At 41.7% G+C, this 25,260-nt stretch overlaps 1 protein-coding gene across 1 annotated transcript in view; it reads right to left on the reverse strand.

The window, feature by feature from the left end:
• Window positions 1-542: 542 nt before the first annotated feature.
• Window positions 543-25,260, reverse strand: part of ppp6c (protein phosphatase 6, catalytic subunit) — a 37,693-nt gene continuing 12,975 nt past the window's right edge. Inside the window, exons 2-7 of the mRNA XM_038781783.1 lie at window positions 13,899-13,994; window positions 12,644-12,709; window positions 11,485-11,626; window positions 11,258-11,337; window positions 4,388-4,597; window positions 543-1,147 (exon numbers count right to left, since the gene is read on the reverse strand). Of these exons, the coding sequence (XP_038637711.1) occupies window positions 899-1,147; window positions 4,388-4,597; window positions 11,258-11,337; window positions 11,485-11,626; window positions 12,644-12,709; window positions 13,899-13,994 (843 nt within the window). The 3' untranslated portion in view covers window positions 543-898. The remainder of the gene's footprint in view (window positions 1,148-4,387; window positions 4,598-11,257; window positions 11,338-11,484; window positions 11,627-12,643; window positions 12,710-13,898; window positions 13,995-25,260) is intronic.

Below are 25,260 nucleotides of genomic sequence, written 5' to 3' on the forward strand. Positions count from 1 at the left end.
TTGTTTAACCATGTATGGACTCCAGACGTTTCTATCAGTTTCAGAGAAGTAATGGTGTGGAATGCTGAGTTTTACCATTACTGCAGCCTAATCTAGGACAATAGCTACTTTGGACAAGATACTGGATGACATTCCGTATGTATGGAGCCACATTCCAAGAAAAGCAAATGTATTCACGAGGGGGAAAAAAAGCGAAAGCTTTCAACATGTGTTTGAACAACAAGACAACGGTTTCTAACACCAGACAAATGAGACTGGTTAATTACTCCAACAGTTTGAAAAGTTTGTCAGTTTTGAAGCTTCAAAATATTCAAATACTAAAAGCAAATACAATATTAAAGAGTCTTAATATAAAATGTTCTATACATTAGAAATAGTGTTAAATATCCTGCACCATTAAATGCTTAGCTTGCACAATGGTCTAATTATATACAAGACCTTATGTTTCAATATATACATAGCTAATGCACACTACTGTAATAATTAACCATCTCCCAGCAAATTTAAATATCACTGATTTAAATCAGAAATGTCAGTAAACATTTGTGTTAATAATAAAGCAGTTTATTTCCAATATTTAACCTATGAGAGTTGTATTGTAGTCACCATATTACTATATTAAAATACAATGAAATTTGAAAACTGATCAATACAATTATTTTAATGTACAAATTTTTAATTACTGGAGCACATAAATCAGTTTCTCAATATCTGCTAGCATTAAAAACAAAGAAAAAGGCAGCCCTTTAGACCACTTTATTCAATTTAGCATTTAAAATATTTGATAGAATGGTTGAAATTCTACATCTTGAATCTTGTCTACGCAACACAATGTATGTTTACAGTCCATTGTGTACACTGTATTTTAAGAAATTTTTTACCGAGAACAAAATATATTTTAAAGGAAATAGGGCGTTGTTGTTCTTGGTGGAATTACACGCTCCGAATCTGGAACTGCACGAAATAACTTTGGCTCCCTTGAGTTTACGTTGTTGAAGACCATGATTGACGCAATATTTCCACAGCGATAGCAATAGTTAGGAGCAGACCATACAGTCACCAACTTCTCATCAAACATGAATTTATATCCTTCGTGAACTAACTGATGTGCGCGGCAGATTAGTTTCAGGTTGTTGATGTGAACAAACTATAAAACAGAAAGAAAAATGTTTTTTTTTTAAATGAAGAAAAGAAATGCCTATGGCTGAATAATAAAGTTGAGGAGCATAGCGCCACTTAGTGTTACATTACTGAATTAAGTAAAGATTAATGGACTGCTCTGTGAAGAGTGTGCAGTGTTGTCACCATATTCATGGTGCACATTGCACCAACTCATGTTGGAGAGAAAAAAAATAAAGTCAGAGCTTGTCCAAAAAAAATGTTGTTAATATACAATGATCATCAGGACTCATCTCCAGCTTGCAGTGAGTCATACTCTCTCAGCCAGGACAATAATAAAGATTAGTGCCATTTATTTCTGGGGTACTAATTTGGGGGTGGGAAGCAGAGGAAGGAAAGTAAAAATCATCATTGTCCAGTGTCCTCTCAAATAGCTCTCTTTACAGAGACACATCTATATCTATTAATACTTATCATACAATTCAACACACTTTCTCCAGGCAATGGCCATGTCTCCTAATTTCATACAAAACCAAGTCACAAGATCATTTTATGGAAAAGTAGAAAAGTTAGGCTAAATGTGTATCAAACCTTGGCGGGGGCTCATCATATGAGTGGTGTGAACTCAGGGTCGGTACTTGAAGTACTGTGTATAATTCTGGTCACCATATTATAAAAAAGATTTGAGACACTGGGGATGGTGTGGAAAAGATGATGCACATACGTATCAGCAAACATTTGACAGACTGGGTCTCTATTGAAAAAAGGCTGACAAGTGACCTAATAGAAGTCTTTAAAATTATGAAAGGTTTTGATAAAGCGGATAGAGAGAATATCTCAACTTCTGAGAAACAGCATAACTGGAGGCTGTCAAAATAGGATTGTGTTCTGCAGGGGTCAGTGTTGGGACCACAGTATACATAGAACATACAGTGTAGAAGGAGGCCATTCGGCCCATTGAGTCTGCACCGACCCACTTAAGCCCTCACTTTTACCCTATCCCCGTAACCCAATAACCCCTCCTAATCTTTTTGGTCACTATGGCCAATCCACCTAACCTGCATGTCTTTGGACTGTGGGGAAATACTGGAGCACCCGGAGGAAACCCACGCAGACATGGGGAGAATGTGCAAACTCCGTACAGACAGTGACTCAGCAGGGAATTGAACCTGAGACGCTGACGCTGTGAAGTCACAGTGCTAGCCACTTGTGCTACCGTCCTGCCCAAATTATAATAATCTGGAAGAAGGAACCAAGGGTATTGTTACTAATGTTACAGATGATACAAGATATGTAGAGGGACAAGTAGTGATGAGGAAGTAGGGAGGCTGCAGAAGGACCAGGGCAGGCTAGGAGAGTGGGCAAAGAAGTGGCAGATGGAATACAAGGTGGAAAAGCGGGAGGTTTGGTAGGAAGAATAGAGGCATAGACTATTTTCTAAACTGGGCAAGGCTTCAGGAAGCTGAAACACAAAGAGATTTTGGAGTCCTAGTTCAGGATTCTCTTAAGGTTAACATGCAAGTTCAGTTTGCAGGAAAGCAAATGCAATGTCAGCATTCATTTCGAGAGGGCTAGAATACATGAGCTGGGATGTACTGCTGAGACTGTACAAGGTTCCGGTCAGATCCTATTTGCAATATTAAGAGTAGTTTTGGGCCCTGTTTCTAAGAAAGGATGTGCTGGCTTTGGAGGGGATCCAAAGGAGGTTCACAAGAATGTCCCGGGAATGAAGGGCTCGTCATATGAAGAGTGGTTGAGGACTCTGGGTCAGTATTTGATTGAGTTTAGAAGGATGAGGGGGGAATCTAATTGAAACTTACAGAACATTGAGGGGCCTAGGCAGAGTGGACGTGGAGAGGATGTTTCCACTAGCAAAAGAAAATAGAGCCCAAGGGCACAGCCTCAGATTGAAGGGGCAATCCTTCAAAACAGAGATGAGGAGGAATTTCTTCATCCAGGGGTTGGTGAATCTGTGGAACTCATTGCCACAGAAGGCTGTGGAGGCCAAGTTACGAAGTATCCTTAAGACAGAGATGAATAGGTTCTTGATTAATTTGGGCATCAGGACTTACGGGGAGAAGGCAAGAGAATGGGGATGAGAAACACATCAGCCATGATTGAATGGCAGAGCAGACACAATGGGCCAAATGGCCTAATTCTGCTCACATCTTATGGTCACCAAGAAGTCTAATAGTTCAATAGATACTAGTTTACCCAAAGAGTGTTGAGAATGTGAAACTTGCTATCACAATGAGTGATTGAAGCAAATATCGTAGGTGCATTTAAGGGGAAGCTAGACGAGCATAAGAGGGAAAAGTAAATAGGTTACGATGCTAAATTTAGTTGAGGAAAGATGGGAAGAGGCTCAGGTGAAGCATATATACCAGCATAGGCTGGTTGGGATGAATGGCCTGGTTCTGAGCCGAATATACTCTGTGAAGGTAGAAAGGGGGAAAGCAAAATGTAGAAAACAGTTTAACTTTGAAACTATGATTTAACCAGAATATTCTAATTTTCAAAAATACTGTCATGCTTCATAAACATTTAAAAATATTTAGGAAATTTTTAGCATGGAAATGGAGAACTTTGGGAGTCCAAGGTCTATTAAGCATAACTCCCCAACTGTGGAATCATTCTCGTCAATTAGCGATATACACTTACTATGGATTTAAAATCTTGTCTACAAAAACTAAACGTAGCATCCCAATTATAGCCGAATCAATTATTTTCTTCTACAAATTTTCAAACAATGGCTCAAATTGTGGTAATGATGCTTGTGTAGAAGTCAATGCTCAGTCATTAAACTGCAAAACTGACAGCAACCTTCGGTATCCACACGTGTTGTGAAATGCGGAAATTCAGGGGAAAATGTCAATAATTCCCTGTTCTTCCAAAGCCTTTTCGGTTGACAATCTTGCAGATGGAAAACAATTAGAAATCACTGATCGATGTGAACTTGCATTTTCTGCACCTTTAGATTGACTGTTAAAACCCTTGTAAAAGGTCACACATTGAGTCAGGTCTAACTTTTTTGTTTTAATGACATTATAAATCAGAATTATTGCTGAATTAACATCTTTTTTACTGTGAAAACTATTACTTTCGTGGACTCCCAAATTTCTCCATTCCATGCTAAAAATTCCCTAAATGTTTTGAAAATGTATATATGAAGCACGACAGTGAACACTAGCTTCCTTTTTAAAAGTAGCTTTCATTCCTACCCCCAAAATACTGTAAGTTCTTTGAAAGTCTGTTGTTGACTGCTTACCTCGTTTGTCACCTTTGCTCCAAAAAGCCAGCCTGCTCCTCGAGGACTGATGGCCCAAGTATCTACATCCTCAGGATCTGACCATACCAGATCACAGAAGGCTCCTTTGTGTGGGATCTCCTGGTTACGCTCAATGGTTCGGATTTGATCGAGAGTTTTGATATCAGGAGAAAGTCCACCATGCACACACAGGATCTGTTCATCTATCAACTGATATAGAAAAATATAAATTAATTGCCTTTGCAATTAAATGCCCTATAAAATAGCAAGCAGAAATTAATGCTAACGTGTATTAACTATAAAACTCCACAAACTGAAAGACAAAGAAACTCAAGAAATGAAAAACTAGTCCTACTGACCCACATTCTCCCCAGAATCGCACATCTTGCTCCGCTTCAAATATTTAAAATCAAATATTCCCTTCAAGAAAGGTGCAGTAGCCAGTAACTGAGACAAAGCATTTGAAGGTCTAACAACCCTTGAAGAAATTTCGGGCAACCTGCCTCCTTGCTCCTAAATATTAAAAATTGATAACCGCTCACTGATTTCATAACTGAGGGAAACAGCCTTTTGTCATTCACTCAATCAATACCTGTTACAGATTTAATAACTTACCTTCTTTTAAAAAAAAAAAATTTAGAGTACCCAATTCATCTTTTTCAATTATGGGGCAATTTAGCGTGGCCAATCCACCTCGCCTGCATATCTTTCGGTTATGGGGGCAAAACCCATGCAAACATGGGGAGAATATGCAAACTCCACACGGACAGTGACCCAGAGCCGGGATCGAACCTGGGACCTTGGCGCCGTTAGGCAGCAGTGCTACCACTGTGCCACCGTGCTGCCCTGTAATTATAAATCTTAATTATTGCTGAATTAACATCTCAAACTGTGAAAACTACTACTTTTGACGGCTCCCAAATTTCTCCAGTCCATGCTAAAGCTTCCCTAAATATTTTTAAAATGTTTAGGATATTTCAGTTTCTACCTTAACCCATGTGCACGTCTCAAATCTTTATTTTGCTTTCTGCAAAGTAAATAATAAAACCTGCTAGCTGCTGTTTGGTTTGAGAAATGTGAGAATTCTTCAATGATTGGCTTCTTTGTATGTTTGATGGAAGCAGTTGATGGACACCAGGGACACCAAAGAAATTAATGTAGGGAAATGGTGAAACCCACATCACCAAGATCATCATCTTCAAGGGTAGTTTGCTTCAAGGTCAACAGTGAGCACCAGCACTTGGCCCCTGACAGGAATATTTGGGCCAATGTATTTTTCTCCTAAACTGGTTTAATCTACCTGCATTTTCAGAAATTCAGATAAACAATTCCCTAATTTTTCCACATCATTCAGTGTCTTTGCATAGTCTGTGTAATCTCATTCCTGGTTTTCTTCTTAAAATACACAAAGGACATAATCTCCACTTTGTGCCGTAAAGTCATGGCCTGCTGGAAATACAGCAGCTTAAAGCACACTTACCTACTCTGAAAAACTTGGTTTTAATCTTCGCTAGCTGGAGCTGCTCAGAGTCTGCAGCAAAAGAGTTTCTGTAGTTCACAGCGCAACACAACACCAGTGAACTCAGAGAGGCTGTGCCTCCTTTTGTACTGGGCTAGTAGTTTGGTTTAAAGGGCCCAGTAATACTGGCAGGCAAGGAAGAGCAGTTTAGAATTCAGCAAAGAAGGACCCAGGGACTGATTAAGAAAAGGAAAATAAAGTACGCGTGTTTGCAGTGAACATAAAAATTGACTGTAAAAGTTTTTATAGGTATGTGAAGAGTAAACGATTGGTGACAACAAATGTAGGTCCCTTACAGTCAGAAACAGAGGAATTTATAATGGAGGAACAAAGAAATGGCTGACCAACTAAATACATACTTTGGTTACTTCTTCACAAAGGAGGACACAAATAACATATCAGATATGTTGGAGAACACAGGGTTTAGTGAGAGGGAGGAACTGAAGGAAATCAGTATTAGTAGTGAAATAGTGTTGGGGAAATAGATGGGATTGAAGGCTGATAAATCCCCAGGGCCTGATGATCTACATCCCAGATTACTTAAGTGGCTCTAGAAATAGTGGATGTATTGGTAGTCATCTTCTAGGATTCTATAGACTCTGGAACAGTTCCTACAGATTGGAGCACAACTAATATAACCCCACTATTTAAAAAGAGAGGCAGAGAGAAAAAATGGAATTATAGACCAGACATCCTGATGTCGGTAGCGAGAAAAATTCTAGAGTTTATAATTAAACATTATATACCAGAACACTTGGGAAACGGTGGCAGAATCGAATAGAGTCAGCATAGATTTCCAAAATGGAAATCGTGCTTGACAAATCTACTGGAATTCTTTGAGAATGTGACTGGTAGAGTTGATGAGGGGGAGCCAATGAATGTGGTTTATTTGGACTTTCAGAACCCCATCCCTGTAACCCAGTAATCCCACCTCAACGTTTTGGACACGAAGGGCAATTTAGTATGGCCAATGCACCTAACCTGCACATCTTTGGACTGTGGGAGGAAACCAGAGCACAAGGAGGAAACCCATGCAGACACGGGGAGAAAGTGCAAACTCCACACAGACAGTGACCCAAGCCGGAAATCGAACCTGGGACCCTGGAGCTGTGAAACAACAGTTCTAACCACTGTGCTACTGTTGGCCTTCATACCGAGAGGTTTAGAGTACAGGAGCAGGAATATCTTGCTGCAATCATACAGTGCCTTTGTGATGACCTGGAATAGTGTGCGCAGTTTTGGACTCCTTATGAGGAAGGATGCTCTTGCTATCGAGGGAGCACAGAGAAAGTGTGCCAAACCGATTCCTGGGATAGCGGGACTGATGTACAAGGAGAGGTTGAGTTGGTTAAGATTATATTTGCTGGTGTTCAGTAAAATGATGGGTTGGGGTGGGGGGGGGGGGGGGGGCCTGACAGAAACCTATAAAATTTTCAGAGGACTAGACAGGACACATGCAGGAAAGATGTTCCCGATGGTTTGGGTGTCCAGAGCAGCAGTCATAGTCTAGGGGTATAGGGTAAACGTTTTTGGACTGAGATGAAACGATATTTCTTCACCCAGAGTGGCAAACCTGTGGAATTTGTTACCACAGGAACCCCAGTTGAGGCCAAAACCTTGTACGTCTTCAAGAAGGAGTTAGATATAGTTCTTGGGGCTAAAAGGATCAAAGAATATGGAGGGAAATCAGAAAAAGATTACTGAGTTTGATGATCAGCAATGATTAGATTGAATGATGGAGCAGGCTCGAAGGGCCCTATTTTCTATGTTTTTCTTCTTCCCAGATTTCATAATAACTGAAAATTCAAATTTTAGCTCAATCAGCTTCAAACTATGAGGGTTATTTTTGCTGTAAAACATGCATTGAAGTTAATGGTGCTAATTATACATTAGTGTATAAATTTTATTCACATTTATTAATACCATGCTTTGGAAATATAACATTGCACAGAACAGACAGTTCATTGACAAGACAATGCTTTTAATAACAGACCGGCAAATTGATCCATTGCTTTGCAACAGCATTCCTTTTCACATGCCAAGTGATGACTTAATTCCCTTCTTAAATAACCACGCTGACCCCCAATACAGTAAATTCAGAATCTTTATTCTAGTTTTATGTTGTCCAATCCATTTGCCAAAAGTGGCTAATTTGAAATTCATGTGGATTTCTAATTAAATAAAAAAGAGATGGGCCCGATAGCTTAGTTGGCAAGATGACTAGTGTGTGGTTCAGAGCAATGGCAATAACACAGGTTCAATTCTGGCTCTAGTTGAGGTAGACTTGCAACCTGTATCCTCGCCCTGCCCTCGAGGGTGGAAAGCAATGGCAAAATATTACCGATTTTAAATAAGCTGCCAAAAAAACAGCTCAGGGTGAAGCACCAGCAGACAATGAATCAGGAAGAGCATACACTGGAGTTTGCACATTCTCCCCGTGTTTGCATGGGTTTCACCCCCACAACCCAAAAGATGTGCAGGGTAGGTGAATTGGCCACACTAAATTGCCCCTTAATTGGACAAATGAATTGGGTACTCTAAATTTATTTTTAAAAAGAGCATACCTGAATGTTCGAATGAATTAAGACAACATTTTTCAGAAAATTCTCAGTATACATTTGAATTGCACGAACAAGAATTTTCTGCATTTTTGATAGTAAAATAGCAAGACAAAAGCTAGTGTGCAAATGTATTGTTACTTCCTTGGTTATAGAATCATGGTATGCCTAAGTAAATTTACATACTTCAAGTACATTTATCTGTTGGGAAGATATCAGTGTATATGGCTGAAAGAGTCACGTGCCACACCAGTTGATAAAAAGCAATTTCTACATAGCTTATAGACCTTGTCCTCGATCATTAATTGTCCTAGTTTTGAATAATCTGATTTTGCATTGGCATATATTCCAGATTACACACCTGGAATTCCAACTCTAGCTTAACCTGTATTCTTCACATTCCCGTTGTTCTGCCATTTGTGGAAGAATTATCTTATTATGCACGCTGAAATTCTCCTCAAAAACTCCTTTACTTGATGTTTGGGGGTTGGTGGGAGGATGGGATCATTGTTATTGTTATGGGGATTGACACATCTGTTGCTGATTATTGTTGGTGGGTGTAAATTCGGGAGAAAATTTGAAAAAGGAGAATAAAAATATATTTTTTAAAACTCCTTTACTTTGCTACAACTCTTCTCGCCCTCAAAAGCCCAGAGGATTAACAGTTTCAGCTACTACATGAACCTGTTCCTCTCCTTCTCTCGCAACCCTTTAAGGTGTCTTGGTATGCTGTGCTGCATGAAAAATACTATGCAGTGGCAACTCAAAAAAAGCATAGCATACCAAGATTATTACAAAAACGTCAGCTTCTCGGAGTCGGCGAGACAGAGGTGGGGAATAGAGCCAGGGATCGGAATGGGCAGTGGGTAGGGATGAAAGGCTTTTAGATCCAACTAGAATAAGACAGGAGCTATGTGGAAAGGAGGATTCCTACTGTGGGTGAGTCCAGAACAAAGGGGTACTGTATTAAAATTAGGGATCGTCCTTATAGGGCAGCAGAGATAAGGAGAATTGTTTTGAGGATTGAGACAATTTGGAATGTTGTGCCTCAAGACAATAGTGGAAGGGAGTTACTGAATATGTTTAAAGCAAGGAAATCAAAGGAGTGGATGGGAACGTGGAACTTGAAACACAAACAGAACAGCCATGATCTTATTGAATGGTAGAGCAGACTGGAGGGGTTGAATAGCATACTTCTGGTCCTATTTTGTCTGTTTATATGTTCATATGTTCACGTGTCTCCTGCAAATGACATTTTCTGCACACGCACAGGTAAGTGCTCATGTGCAGACAGGAATCAGTGGCCATCTATCACTGGCAGGAGATATTATATTATTATAAAAATGACAACTTAGCAATGGATCTTTTGTGAAATGTCTTTAATTAATATCATCATGTCAACTTGGCCTTAAAGTATATTTTCGGACCAAAGAATTAAAACTACAATGGACTTGAATTATGATCAATTTTTGCACATCTACATGTCACTTTAAAAACTGAATATAGACTCCGATAATGTGATCAAAATATACTGCTTCACTTGCGTCCTTTGGTCTCAAATATCATAATAAATATTGCAATTAACAGATGATATTGTTCAATGTACATGCACATTTAACATCTGCTCTGATCATTCACCCTTGAAAATATTTTCATGTTAATAATGCCCAGTGAGAAGAGATTTTGTTGAATCTACAGTACCAGCTGGTATTCTCTGTTCATTGAAGGGGTCTCTAAGTTTCATTCAAAAGATATCTTCTTCTGAACACAGGCTATTTATATTGTCCCTCTAAACAAGAGTTAATCCAATCTACACAGAATATTTTATGACCAGATCGTCAAAATAGCCGAGGTTACTCTTGCCAAACCATGTGTTCAATTCAGTTTCTCGACTGGAGGGCAGCACGGTGGCTCAGTGGTGAACATTGCTGCCTCACGGCGCAGAGATCCCAGATTCGATCCCGGCTCTGAGTCATATGGAGTTTGCACATTCACCCCGCGTTTGTGTGGTTTTCGCCCCCACAACCCAAAGGTGTGCAGGGCAGGTAGATTGGCTACGCTAAATTGCCCTGAATTGGATACCCTAAATTTTTTTTTTTTTAAAAGAAAAAAAAGTTTCATGACCGTGAAGCCCCCTAATATTAACAATTCTTTGGTACAAGGGTCGCTAATTGCCCAACACTCAATTTTGGTAGAGTACATCCAAAGCCGACACGGTGGAACAATGGTTAGCACTGCTACCTACGACGTGGAGGAGCCGGGTTCAAATCCAGCCCTGACTCACTGTCTGTGTGGAGTTTGCACATTCACCCAGTGTCTGCGTGGGTTTCATCCTCACAACCCAGCACAACGGTTAGCACAGTTGCTTCACAGCTCCAGGGTCCCAAGTTTGATTCCCAGCTTGGGTCACTGTCTGTGCGAAGTCTGCACATTCTCCCAGTGTCTGCGCGAGTTTCCTCCGGGTGCTCCGGTTTGCTCACACAGTCTAAAGATGTGCAGGTTCGGTAAACTGGCCATGATAAATTGCGCATAGTGTCCAAAAAGGTTAGGTGGGGTTACTGTGTTACGGCGATAGGGTGGAGGCATGTGCTTAAGTAGGGTGCTCTTTCCAAGAGTTGGTGCAGACTCAATTGGCCAAATGGTCTCCTTCTGCACTGTACATTCTATGATCTAGGAACCCAAAGATAACTAAACTGTCCCTTTATTGGCAAAAATAATTGCGCACTCTAAATTTAAAAAGAAAAAAAAAATGACAAGTACTTCAGAATTTTCAACATAAACCTATTTACTTACAGCTGCTACTGTGAGCATGTCGAAGACTTTGGTACAGTACCGCCAAGCATTAGCATTCCCATACTTCGTTTGGCACTCATCTGTCAAAACAAATTATGTTTAGTTTTTCTGAATATTCAAAGTACTGGAATTTGACAAAAATGTTGATCAGAAATTCTGTTTTCTCTCCCCCAGCAGACAAGCTAGTTTTTACAAAATCTTAAAGCCAACTCAAATTTGCTAATTACCATAGAACCCGTAGACTTGTGTGATTTGTCTGCTTTCATGATTTCCTCTGAGAAGTGTGATGCGATCAGGCCATTTTGCCTTCAATGCAAGGAGGTAGGTGAAAGTTTCAAGACTATAATACCCTCTGTCCACAAAGTCACCCTATTAAAGTGATAAATTACATTAGAATGATGGGCAATTTTTAAAAATATATGCAAGTAAATAAGAGACAAAATCATAAAATATATTTATGCTTGCATAACACGAGAAGCATAACATGGGACTGAAAAGTAGCAATAGAATATTCCTGCAGTCATTCTCTACTGTACACAATATTGGCAAGCAGCTATTTTGTGTATTTACACAATCTTGAAACAGTACACAAATCTAAACTTTAAATAATAAACTTTGAACAATATATAGTTCTAATATTCAATTTTATGGTTCAGATGCACATCAAACAGCCTTCTATTTCATATGTGCAGAGGAGATTCACTAGGTTAATCCCAGAGCTGAAGGGGTTGGATTATGAGGAGAGGTTGAGTAGACTGGGACTGTACTCGTTGGAATTTAGAAGGATGAGGGGGGATCTTATAGAAACATTTAAAATTATGAAGGGAATAGATAGGATAGATGCGGGCAGGTTGTTTCCACTGGCGGGTGACAGCAGAACTAGGGGGCATAGCCTCAAAATAAGGGGAAGTAGATTTAGGACTGAGTTTAGGAGGAACTTCTTCACCCAAAGGGTTGTGAATCTATGGAATTCCTTGCCCAGTGAAGCAGTTGAGGCTCCTTCATTACATGTTTTTAAGGTAAAGATAGATCGTTTTTTGAAGAATAAAGGGATTAAGGGTTATGGTGTTCGGGCCGGAAAGTGGAGCTGAGTCCACAAAAGATCAGCCATGATCTAATTGAATGGCGGAGCAGGCTCGAGGGGCCAGATGGCCTACTCCTGCTCCTAGTTCTTATGTTCTTATGTTCTTATACATAATAGCAAATAGCTCATTTTCATACTGTGGTTTTGCAAAATATTTTGGTTCAGTTTGAGACCCAAATGCAGTATCAACTGGCAAGACTTGGTAGTCACTTTTCAAACTTTCCAACTGAACTGTTTTTATGAAACAAAATGGTCTTTAAGATTCAAAGATCTTTGGTGCAAGGTTTTAAACAATTACCTACCATAAAAATATAATTTGTGTCAGGAACCGGACCTCCAGTCCTAAACAGCTCACCCAAGTCATAGAACTGTAAAGGAATTTAAAATCTGTCAGGATGAACATTTTGCATACTACAAACATGAAATCTAATGCAAAAAAAAAAATCAACAGTTGCGCAGGAAACATGAGATCCGAGTAGCCTCATCATTTCAACCTACATATCCTGCCCTGCGCCCAAATTACTAATTGTAACATAAACGTTTGTTGTTTGTTTTTCACATAGATACATAGAAGATAGGAGCAGCAGGAGGCCTTTTGGCTCTTTGAGCTTGCTCCGCCATTCATCACGATCATGGCTGATCATCCAACTCAATAGCCTAATCCTGCTTTCTCCCCATAGCCTTTGATCCCATTCTCCCCAAGTGCTATATCTAGCCGCCTCTTGAATATATTTAAAGTTTTAGCATCAACTACTTCCTGTGGTAATGAATTCCACAGGCTCACCACTCTGAAGAAACGTCTCTTCTTGATGCACTCTGTAGAATTTCCATAAAAATCAGTCTCCAAAGTACCAGAACCTTTAAATGTGGAGAGTAAGATCTACAGCAGTAACCTCAATGGCTGCAAATAAAATTTATTTTCAGAATACTAGTATAAACAGCATTAAGCCATATAATTTCTGTGGTGTGGAATACAAGGATGTCATTTAGATTAATTGCTTTGTTTGATTGGTTATGTCCTGGACTTTGGTATCCACGCTCAAATCTATCCAAGACTGATGGGATGAGGGGGTGAACATTTGTAGCAAAGCACTAAATTCTCCTCAAATCAACAACTCCATTTAGAGTCTACAGGTTGGCCGTAGGGGAAACAAGTCACATTGATGGTCTGGATGAGCGCTTCTGGAATACACAGTACCTAAAAATAGAAAATTTTCCATTCCCAAACACCAATACCTCCACCTTAATGAACACAAAATATCACGGAACGGTTCACAAAATTCACCGTGATCAAGAAAAAAACAGAACCCAACCTAAAAATTTACACGAATTTGCACTAACCATTAGACACCAATTTGATATAAATAATCCCTTTGCAGTTCTGAAGTAAGCAACTAATGCAACTTAGGCTGCAGTTCGAGGAGGAGATTCTATAAAGCTTCTTCAAAAGGATAGCTAAGCAGCTATACATCTCGGAAATCAGTAATGTTTCGCCTGGAGTAGCTGCCCTTCAAAGTACAAAAGATTAAATTTCAAATCAATGGAAAATAAACTCACCTGTCCATGTATGTCCCCACAGACAGTAACTGGCGTAGACACTGGCTGAACATTAGACTCTTCCAAAAGCAAGTCACAAACGTAGTCACACAGTCGCTAAAATATAAAATACATTTTGATCCATAAAATTAAAACCACCAAATTTCTAACACAGAAAAATTACACAAACTCCTGAAAACAAGTCATTCAATATATTATAGGCTAAACGCACACTGCAAACATTGTGCTGGATTAATTCATGAAGTTAACTCCTAAAGTCCATCTCCACCAAGGGGTAGGTCTCCTTGTAGATAAAAGATACAAAAGCCAGAACATGAAGCACCACTCTCAACACCGATTTGGCAACAAGTTATCAAGTCTTTCTTAATTTTAAACAACATTTCTTCACTAAGCACAGGATCGACAACAGGGCAGATTCATGAACCGTGGTCGCATGACCCCCAACCAACTGTAAAAGGAATCACTAAAGTTCATTTAGAAATCGCGGTGATATTTTAAAACATGGTTTTTCAAAGTGTGGGCCGTGGCCTCTAGGTGTCCCGATCAAGAGAGAAGTGCCCAGCGACTGCTATCGGCTTTTACATTGGGAACAACGGCAGGTTGCCATTCTCAAAAGAAAATAAATTAGGCTATGTAGAGTCTTCTGGCCAGAAGCGGCAGAGAGCAGGTCATGCATGTACACTTGACATCAAGCACCCTCTATGCAAGCACTTTTGGCACCAAATCATGGAGCAGAGTTGCTTCCATTTTCTAGCTGCTGGAAAGAGGACTGTGAGAATGGATCATTTTCCTAAAAGTAAGAGACAGCCAGAGGCTCAAATAGGCAGTGTACCTACTGGACAGGATCCCACATCGGAATCGGATGTAGAGAGCAGCTCAGTTGAGTCCTGGGCCGAACAGAGCAATGCTCGTGCTAGCTCTGTACAGAGAACCAAGGCTTCTGGTTAACAGCCTACAAAGGGAAAACTGAAATCAGGAACAAAGCAGTATAAAAGTGATTTCTTGAGGTATGGTTTTGTCAATTGTGCCAATGCAAATAAGGATGCAAATCCCATGTGCGTTATCTATAGGAAAGTACTGGCAAATGAAAGAAGTTTCAAATTTTGAAAGAGAAATGGTGGGTGAAAAATTATTTTTGAGGTTGAGGCCCCAGAGTCAGTTATTGACTTACAGCTGACTCCAAAGGAAAAGACTACATTGCTGTGGATGACCTGCGATACCACAGTCAAAATATACCAATAGACATGAGGCTGTCAGCATTCTGCAGTGTCTTCGCCCAAAAGTGTCCAGTGCTGAGCAAAACAAGCATGTTGTTTCTCTTGCCCTTCATGACGACCTACATTGCAAGGTTGGATTTTCCGATTTCATAAAGATGAACATGGTACAAAGGAACAGGCTGAAGTCGGCACCTGATATGCGCATTGTCCTCTCCTTTAAACCTGATTCAAATAAAATAGTGAGGGCCAAGTAGGCTCCCCTAAAGGTACGTGAACATGGAGTATGCCGGGGAGGTCGACCGGCGTGGATCCTTGGCGAGTTGGCAAAAGTGGGTCCCGGGGGAAAAAAAGCTTGAAAACGACTGTTTTAATGTATTTGTGTTTTCTCAGTTTCCACAATCCTCCGCTGGTACCATAGGTATGGCATTAGCTATGACTTGCAGAGACTCCTCTAGTTTCCACATCCACAAGCCATCACCAACAACCATCACATTGTAGCATGCAAAAGTACAGAATGCGTTATAAACATAAGTAAAACAGGATAGAATTTTTTTTATTTTAAAAAATAAAACATGCCCAAATGTCATTGACTTAACAGAACACTTAAGATAGAGAAACCTTCAAAAAGATAATCATTTTATGTACAAGCCTTTTAGTCCTCATTCCTCAGGTTGGACGCACTATGAATAATTTTGTTTGCACCGATTTCTATTCTCCGTTGGTCCTCACTGTCGGTCCCAAAGAGAGGCCAGTCCATGTTGTGAAATTATCCATCCTTGCTATCTTGGGTCTTCCTTGTACACACTTTCTGGGTGATTTTCATTGGAATCAACATCTCAATAATGATTCAATAATTGCCTTATAATTAATCTTCCTGCCCCCCCCCCCCCACTAAAATAAAATCTTTAGTTTTCTAACATCAATAATTTCTCACAAAATGGACTAAATGATAATTTGACCTTTTTTGACTGAAAAGGGCGAAAAACAACAAATCCAAGAATGAGCCAGAAACACTTAAAAATGGCAAGTGTCATGAGGCCAAGCTAAGAAAAAAGGGATTAAGGGTTATGGTGTTCGGGCCGGAAAGTTGAGCTGAGTCCACATAAGATCAGCCATGATCTCATTGAATGGCGGAGCAGGCTCGAGGGGCCAGATGGCCTACTCCTGCTCCTAGTTCTTATGTTCTTATATTCTTAGGAGGCAAGGCATCACTCAACATGCCATTCGGCTACATAGAACAGAAGGATCCCAAATTATATTCCTCATCTGTTTTAAACTGCAGAGTTCAGCTGGGAGACAACAAACCCACTACAATTTGTTTTCAGTGCCAAGCTAAGTAGTGAGCAAAGGTTGGTGCCTTCAGGTTTGTAATCACTATTCTGTATTGAACTCTTGCTGGAAATCATTCACTGTAGTGCCTTGTGAAGAGGCATCTGGTGTAGTTACATTGACACTACTTAAAACACTTTACAAGGCTGCAGACACTTGTTGAATCCATCCTCAACAATTTCACCACTTTCAGGGCAAGGCAAGAAAAAGTAAACAATGAAAAAATGTTTTTAATGTACGGTTTGTGACAATTAAGCGTTCAATGTATTCATTGAACTTATGAACTCAATCGCTACTCTGATCAGACCATCGTGCAAACTCAGGAATGGGTTTAAGCCCACAACTTTTGGTCCTGAAAAGTGCCCTGTGTACCTACCTCAGATGGCCCTGGAAAGGCAAGGTGTCTCAAATATTTGAGCAACAGGTGAAGCTTGCTGTTTCATTCTGATATGCAATCCCAACACACATTACATTGAACTCACTATCATTCAAACTTCCGAATTTCCTTTTTTTTTTAAAAACTTTCAGAGTTACAAAGCCAGAGCTCAAGTGTGGACAGGGGCAAACCCCTAATCCAGCTCCTTGTCTGCTCCAAAAACCAATTCAGATTGAAACCAATTTATGGTCCCCACAAGAGAGATATACCAGATCCAAGCAGTACACCTGACCTGATACTCCTTAGCCAAAAGGCCAAGAAGTGATAGCTTCTGTATTCGCAAAGCATTCTAGTTATTCCTAGTCTAAAAATACATGACATATAAAGGGTACCAAAAAGCAGACGGCAGGGAGCAAGTAGGAAAATAGCAAGAAGAAATGCTTAAATAAACAAATACAGGAAACCAAGATGCAAAACAGTAAACAAAGCATAGAATAAAAAGAGCACCTGCTTTCAATTGTTGAAACTTTTCATTTGATTAGTTTCAGTGACAACAAAAAATAATTCGGCACAGCAACGTAACAGCTACCAGAACTTTAAGGTGAACACATCACATTTTCAATTTACCTGTATTCTTTGGTGTTACAACAGAACTGAATGCAAAGATTAACTAGCGAGAAATTAAATATTTAAGACAGCCAGCATTAATTTTCTTCTACAAAAGGCATCATACCAGAGAAATAGCCGAAATGTGTAAAGTTGCTTTGTCCTCACGAGCAGTTGGACAAGATGCAAAAATAAATTAATAGTTCAACTGACATTACTTTCCAACATTGTAACCGACTTATTTCCTTGTGTGTAATAAGGAAGTGGACCACAATACAAATAGGACTTGTCTTAAATGTTAACCTGTAGCAAACCTCAGGTTAAAGCTGATGAAACTTGCATTTAAAACTACAAGAATCGGAGTTTGGTAAGTGCAAACTGCACTAAATTGAAACAAGGCAGTTGAACTATAATAGTGGAATGCACAACATCCTCCACTATTTCTCTGTTCACTTACACGCTCAGAAGTAGATAAACACTTCTATATTTACATACTTACCCACATGGTTTCAAGTTTTTTTATTGCTAATAAAAGATTTCAATCACAATTATGATAAAAACAGAATACTTCAGGTGCTTGAAATCTGAAATAAAGACAAAGTGCTGGAAATACTCAACAGGTCTGGCAGAATCGGCGCAGAGAGCAACAGAATTAACGTTTCAAATAGAATTTGACTTCTTCAGAACACAACACAATTAAGATTTGCAAATATCGGGACAGCATGGTGGTGCAGTGGGTTAGCCCTGCAGCCCCACGGCGCTGAGGTCCCAGGTTCGATCCGGCTCTGGGTCACTGTCCGTGTGGAGTTTGCACATTCTCCCCGTATTTGCGTGGGTTTTGCCCCCACTATCCAAAAATATGCAGGTTAGGTGGATTGGCCACACTAAATTGCCCCTTAATTGGAAAAAAAATGAATTGGGTACACTAAATTAATTTAAAAGATTTGCAAATATCCAGATTCTAATTTAAAACATATCTTCACAGATCCAGTACCAACGTGCTAATAACCAGCAATGTAGTTTGCAAAATGTCAGCTCAAGTCTAGATATTATTTTGTAGCTCTTCATCACACCTGAAGATTAAAGACGCAATTTTAAACTGCTGAATTCTTCAGTGCTGCTGCGCACCTATTGACTTGGGCACCCCCATAAAGTGCCCTATACCAATTTGGTATAACCAGGGGCTGGTTTAACACAGTAGGCTAAATCGCTGGTTTGTAATATAGAACAATACCAGCAGCGAGGGTTCAATTCGCGTACCAGCTTCTCCGAACAGGCGCCGGAATGTGGTGACTAGGGGCTTTTCACAGTAACTTGATTGAAGCCTACTCGTGACAATAAGCAATTATTCTTTGTTACAATACTACTGTCTGCCAGTTAATATACATATTGTATTAATGTCTAGTATAAAGACAGATAAAAAACAATACTATTAAGTTGCATTGGCAGGAAGAGCAAGTCACAGTGAAACCACAGTGTACAACCACGCACATGTATGACCATAACTAGATAGTGCCCTCAATGTGACTTGACCAAGGGCTTATTTGGAGGAAGATTAGTATTTCCTGATTTGTATTTAATGCTCATGTAATACATCGCCACGTCCTATTTACCTCGTGGCTCTGGTCACAGGTATAGAAGATATGGCAGGTTAGCAAAGCATCATGTGTGAACCTAGACTTTAAAAGATAAGCATAGAGCACAAAATCCAGGAGGTTATGCTAAACCTTTATAAAGTGCTAGCTTGGTCCCAACTGGGAGTAGATGGGCTGGTTAACAAAACAGCATATGGGATCCCAAGCTTTAAAATAAAAACTTGGGAGCACGTCTGGCAATTACACAAAATCTAAACAAAGCACTAGTTTGGTTCCAAATGGCAGTATTAGGTCTAATTCCTGGAAGAACACCAAGACTTTGGAGAAACAGAAAAGATTTACGAGAATGGTTACGATGTGAAGGATTACTGCTCTGCAAATAGATTGTTCTCCGCAAAGAAGGTAGTGAAGAGGAAATTTGATTAAGGTATTTAAAATTATGCCCGGTCTCGGCAACTTAAAAAGAAACTGATTCCAATGGCTGAAGTTATCAATAATCGGAGGGTGCAGATATAAGCCAGGATATGAGGACTTTTTTTTTTTTTTAAACTGCTGGAAGAGCAACAACATTTTTTTTTAATATAAATTTAGAATGCCCAATTCACCTTTTCCAATTAAGGGACAATTTAGCGCGGGAAGAGCAAAATTATTAAGGTTGGTTTAACACAGTGGGTAAATAGCTAGCTTTTAATGCAGAACGCCAGCAGTGCTTACTTGTGACAATAAGCAATTATATGCTGATATATTCATCAGATCCTACAACATCCATATTTTTTCTGAAAGAGTATTAAAAGGTTTGGCTATTACTGGGGTTACAAAGTTAATATTGATAAAACTGAAGCAATGGAATTAAGTTTACAGATCCCCAACCATATTATGATACAAAGTGCCTTTAAATAGCCCAGTCAGAGCATTACATGTGTCTGTATTCTTGTCCCACCATCAACTGATAGAATATATGGAGCAAATTATGCTCGTCTCATTAACTATGTCTCATTAACTATATCAGGAATGACCTGGTCGGTGGCTGACGCTACCCTTCTCTCTCTTAGGGCTGATTGAAGTTACTTGGCTGAATGTTCTTCGCAGGTTGTTGTAACTGTTCCAAATTCCAAAATATACATTCAATATGCTGGAATGTTTCATCTCCAGTTTAATATGGCACAGAAAATGACACAGAGTGCGCTTTAAGACATTACAGCTTACTAATTTGTAAGGAGGTTCAGCACTCCCAAATTTTAAATTCTATTTTGGGCAACTCAACTAAAACCTATGACAGCATGGTTAGCAGAGTAGAAACACGATGGCTGAACCTGGAGAAACTTGCATGCCTACTTCCATTATCAGCACTGTCATTTATGGGTAACAGCATAAAAGACTGCAGAATGAGTGAATGGACGATTTGACTATCGCTATTTGGAAAGAAATTAAGAAATCATTTGATTTACCCAGTTCAATCTTGGTTGACTGCTATCGAGTCTATAAAACATTTCTTAGCCATAAGAAATGGTCCGAATATGATCTCACCTTCCTTTACCAGTTATTTTAGCAGGATACTCTAAAAATCACTTGAGCAGATCAGAGGAGAACTTGGTGTTCCAAATACTGACTTTAAAAAAAAATATATACCTACAGATAAGACATTTTCTTTTAAAATAAAGACAATTAAGTCCATCTCCAATAAAGCCATACTTTGTAAATATCCAACGAATTGTCACTGGGGGAAAACTAAATACCCTGTTGAAGTCAGACATTGCTCTGCCGAGCAATTCCTTATACATTCAAAAGGAAATGAGGTTGAACTGCAGCAGATGGTACCAGTGGAAAACTTGAATTAAATTTGTTCTGAAGAGCATCTTGTTACTTACTCAAAATACCCTAGAGACTATAAATGGAAGCTCATTACTAGGTACTTCAAAAAAACCCACCAATTACTATAAAAACTGGTTCCGCCCCCACACGTGGTTGCTGGAGAGACTGCAGGGAACCAATTGGTCATCACTTACTTTGGGGGAGGCGGTGGCAGAGTAGTTTTGTCACTGGACTGGTAACTCTGGGGACCCAGGTTAGAATCCTGCCACGACAGATGTTGGAAATTGAATGCAATAAATACCTGGAAATAAGTCTAATGGTGACTATAAAACCGTTGTCGATTATTAAGAAACACATGCTGGTTCAATAATGTAATTTAGGGAAGGAGATTGGAGCTAGCCTGGATGACATGCAACTCCAGATCCACAGCAATGTGGTGGACTCTTAAATGCTCTCTTAAATAGCCTAGCAAGCCACTCAGTTGTATCAAACTGCTATGAAGTCAATAAAAAGGAAAGGAACCAAACGGACCATTCGGCATCAACCTAGGCAGTGAACGACAACAGCAAACCCAGCACAGTCGACCCTGCAAGGTTCTCTTTATAACATATGGGGGGTGGGGGTACAAGTGCCAAAATTGATTAGTCTCACAACTAGTCAAGCAACAGTCATACTGAAAGAATCATAGCTGACAGATAACATCCATACTCCAGTACCACCATCCCTGATGAACACATCCCCCATCCTCTCAATCCCCACTGTCTGCCATATCCGGAACCCCCCATCCATATTCACCAGGGCAAACCGGTAGTTCTCTCAAATTGGGGCCCAGACCGATGCTCCCACATGCTGCCTCGACTGGCCCCAAACTCTCAGGGCGGCCACCACCTGGTGGAGTAATGCGCCGGTGGGAGCGGCAGAGGCGGAGTTACCAACGCCCCAGACTGGTGCCCTTACAGGAAGCCGCCTCCATATACACCCACGCTGACCCCTCCCCCACCACCTACTTCCTGATCATGGCTATATTAGCCGCCCAGTAATAGTTGCAAAAATCTGGCAGCACTAGCCCGCCCTCTCCCGGCTCCGCTCGAGCATCACCTTCCTTACCCGCGGGGTCTTGCCCGCCCAGACCAAGCCTGTGATCACCCTGTTGACCCGCTTAAAAATGGACCACGGAATAAAAAATGGGGAGACATTGAAATACAAATAGGAACCTCAAGAGGACCGTCATTTTCACCATTTGCACCCTCCCGGCCAGCGGCATTTGGAGCGCGTCCCATCTCCGGAAATCGTTCTTCATTTGGTCCACTAGTCGGGCCAGATTCAATTTACGCTGCCGGTCCCATTCCCACGCCACTTGGATGCCCAAGTTCCTAAAACTACCACCTACAGACCTAAACGGCAGCTCCCCCAGTCGCCCCTCCTGTCCCCTTGCCTGAACCAGAAACATCTCACTCTTATCCATGTTTAGCTTACACCCCGAAAGCCGGCCGAATTTCCCTAAAATCTTCATGATTTCCTCCATCCCCTCTACTGGGTCGGAACCGTACAGAAGCAGATCATCCGCATACAGTGAAACCCTGTGCTCCACCCCACCCCGGACCAGTCCACTCCAGCCCCTCGAAGCTCTCAGAGCAATTGCCATCGGCTCTGTAGTCAGCGCAAGCAACAGTGGGGAGAGGGAGCATTCCTGTCTCGTCCCCCGGTGCAGTTCTAAAATAGTCCAAAGTTGTGTTCGTCTGCACACTTGTCACAGGAGCCTGATACAGTAACCTGACTCAGTCAATAAAGTCCCACCTGAATCCAAACCGTTCCAGTACCGCCCACAGATAATCCCATTCTACCCGATCAAAAGCCTTTTCTACATCCATTGTGATCGCTACCTCTGCCTCCCTACCTTCCAGGGCATCATGATCACATTTAACAACCTTCTTACATTGGCCACCAACTGCCTACCCTTAACAAACCCGGTCTGGTCCTCCCCAATAGCGTCTGGGACACAATCCTCAAGGACAAGATTTTGGCCAGCAACTTTGCATCCACATTCAGCAGGGAGATCGGCCTGTAGTACCCACACAGCTCCGGGTTCTTGTCCCGCTTAAGAATCAGCAAAATCATTGCCTGTGACATCGTCGGGGGCAGAACCCCTCTTTACCTTGCCTCATTGAACATCCTCAACAACACTGGCCCCAGTATCCCCAAGAACTTCTTATAAAACTCCACTGGGTACCCATCCGGACCCGGGGCCTTACCCGCCTGCATGGCCTTCAAGCCCTCCACTATCTCTTCCAGTCCAATTGGGGCCACCAGCCCTTCTACCCACTCTCCCTCCACCGTTGGGAAATTCAGCCCTTCCAAGAAGCGCCTCATTCCCTCCGGCCCCGTAAGGGGTTCCGCCCTGTACAGCCTGCTGTAGAAATCCCTAAACGCCTTATTCACCCCTACCGAATCACCAACCAGGTTCCCATATCCGTCCTTTACTTTCCTTATCTCCCTAGCTGCCTCCTTCTTCCTAAACTGCTGTGCAAGCATTCTGCTGGCCTTCTCCCCATGTTCACCCCTCGCCTTTCTCAGCTGCTCCACCGCCCTCCCTGTGGTCAGCAAGCTAAACTCCGCCTGTAACCCCCGCCATTCCCTTAAAAGCCCCGTCTCTGGAGTCTCCGCATACCTATCAATCTGTAATATCTCCTTTACCAGTCAGTCCGTCTCTGCCCTGTCAACCTTCTCTCTATGAGCCCGGATCGAGATCAGTTCCCCCTTTACCACCGCCTTCAGTGTTTCCCAAACCACTGCTGCCGAAGTTACCCCCATGTCACTGACCTGCAGGTAGCTCTGAATGCATTTCTTCAGCCGCTCGCACAGCCCTTCATCCACCAAAAGTCCCACATCCAACCTCCAGTGAGGGCGCTGATTACTGTCTTTACTAACCTGGTCAACCCAGTGGGGTGCATGGTCGGAGATTGTAATCGCCGAATACCCAGTGTTTCCCCCCCCCCCCCCAAAAAATCAGCACCATGAAGCCTCTTCATTCCTTTGTCATTGCTGGCACCCTGCCCGTTTGAGCTTGACCGGTCCAAGCCAGGGTCAATAACTGTTGAAGTCCCCTCCCATGACCAACCTGAGAGAGTCCAGGTCTGGAATCTTCTCCAGCATCCTCTTTATAAACTCCACATCATCCCAATTTGGCGCTTATACATTCACCAATACCACCTGCACCCCCTTCAGTTTGCCACTGACCATGATATACCGACCTCCCACGTCCACCTCAAACACCACTCGCTTATTGATCAGGATCGCGACCCCTCTAGTCTTTGAATCGAGTTCCAAGTGAAAGACCTGACTGACCCAGCTCTTCCTCAGTCTAACCTGGTCCGTTACCTTAAGGTGCGTCTCCTGCAACATTACCACGGCCGCCTTCAATCCCCTAAGATGCACGAACACACGTGCCCTTTTGACTGGCCCATTTAACCCTCAAAACATTCCAGGTGATCAGCCTAGTTGGGGGGCTCATTGCTGCCCACCCCCCAGCCGATCAGTCATCCCTTTTTTAGGCCCACCACCAGCCCATGATCCGCACCTCCACCGGTCCACCCAGGCAGCCCCCAACCTCCTCTCTGTCCCTCAGCCCAAGTCCCTCCCTCACCAGCAGAACATTGACCCCCCCCTCTTCCCCTTCCCCCCCCCCCCCAGCAACAACACCGTAACCCAATCCCTTTCCTAAATCAAACATATCACATCCCCCACTGCGCTTCCGAGAGCTAGCTTATCCAGCTAGCTTGGTGGCCCCCATCCCCAGATAGTGTTCCCTCCCCACCCTTCCCCCCGCTCATACGAACAAACTCATCAAACAATCCCCACACAATTGCCCAACCGAAAAACACCAAGATCAAAATAAGCACACTTCCATCCCCCAACAGTGCAAATGAAAACCTAAGCTCACTCAGCTCTACTGCTGGTTCCAAGCAAACAAGAAACTTTTTACAAAAACAGAGAAACAAAACAGAGAAAACAGAAACACGAACGTTGCAGCCAAATTCAAAAGTTCTTCAGGTCCTTCCACAGCCCTTTCTTTCTTGCAAGTCCAACGCATCCTCAGGCGACACAAAGTAAAAATGCTGAACCTCATGCGTGACCCAGAGACAGCTGGGTATAACAGTCCAAACTTCACCTTTTTCTTGAAAAAGGTTCGCCCTGATCTGATTAAAGCCTGCTCTCCTCCTGGCCACCTCCACACTCAGGTCTTGGTAAACCCACAGGATGCTATTGTCCCACTTACAGCTCCGTGTCTGCTTGGCCCACTGCAGAATAGCCTCCTTATCAGAGAACCTGTGCAATCTCACCACCATAGCCCTCGGGGTGGGGGGTCTCACATTCACAGCTTCTTCGCAGGTGGTCTGTGAGCCCTATCCACCTCCAAGAGCCGGGAG

The sequence above is a fragment of the Scyliorhinus canicula genome, chromosome 21 (assembly GCF_902713615.1).
Source record: "Scyliorhinus canicula chromosome 21, sScyCan1.1, whole genome shotgun sequence".
NCBI lineage: Eukaryota > Metazoa > Chordata > Chondrichthyes > Carcharhiniformes > Scyliorhinidae > Scyliorhinus > Scyliorhinus canicula.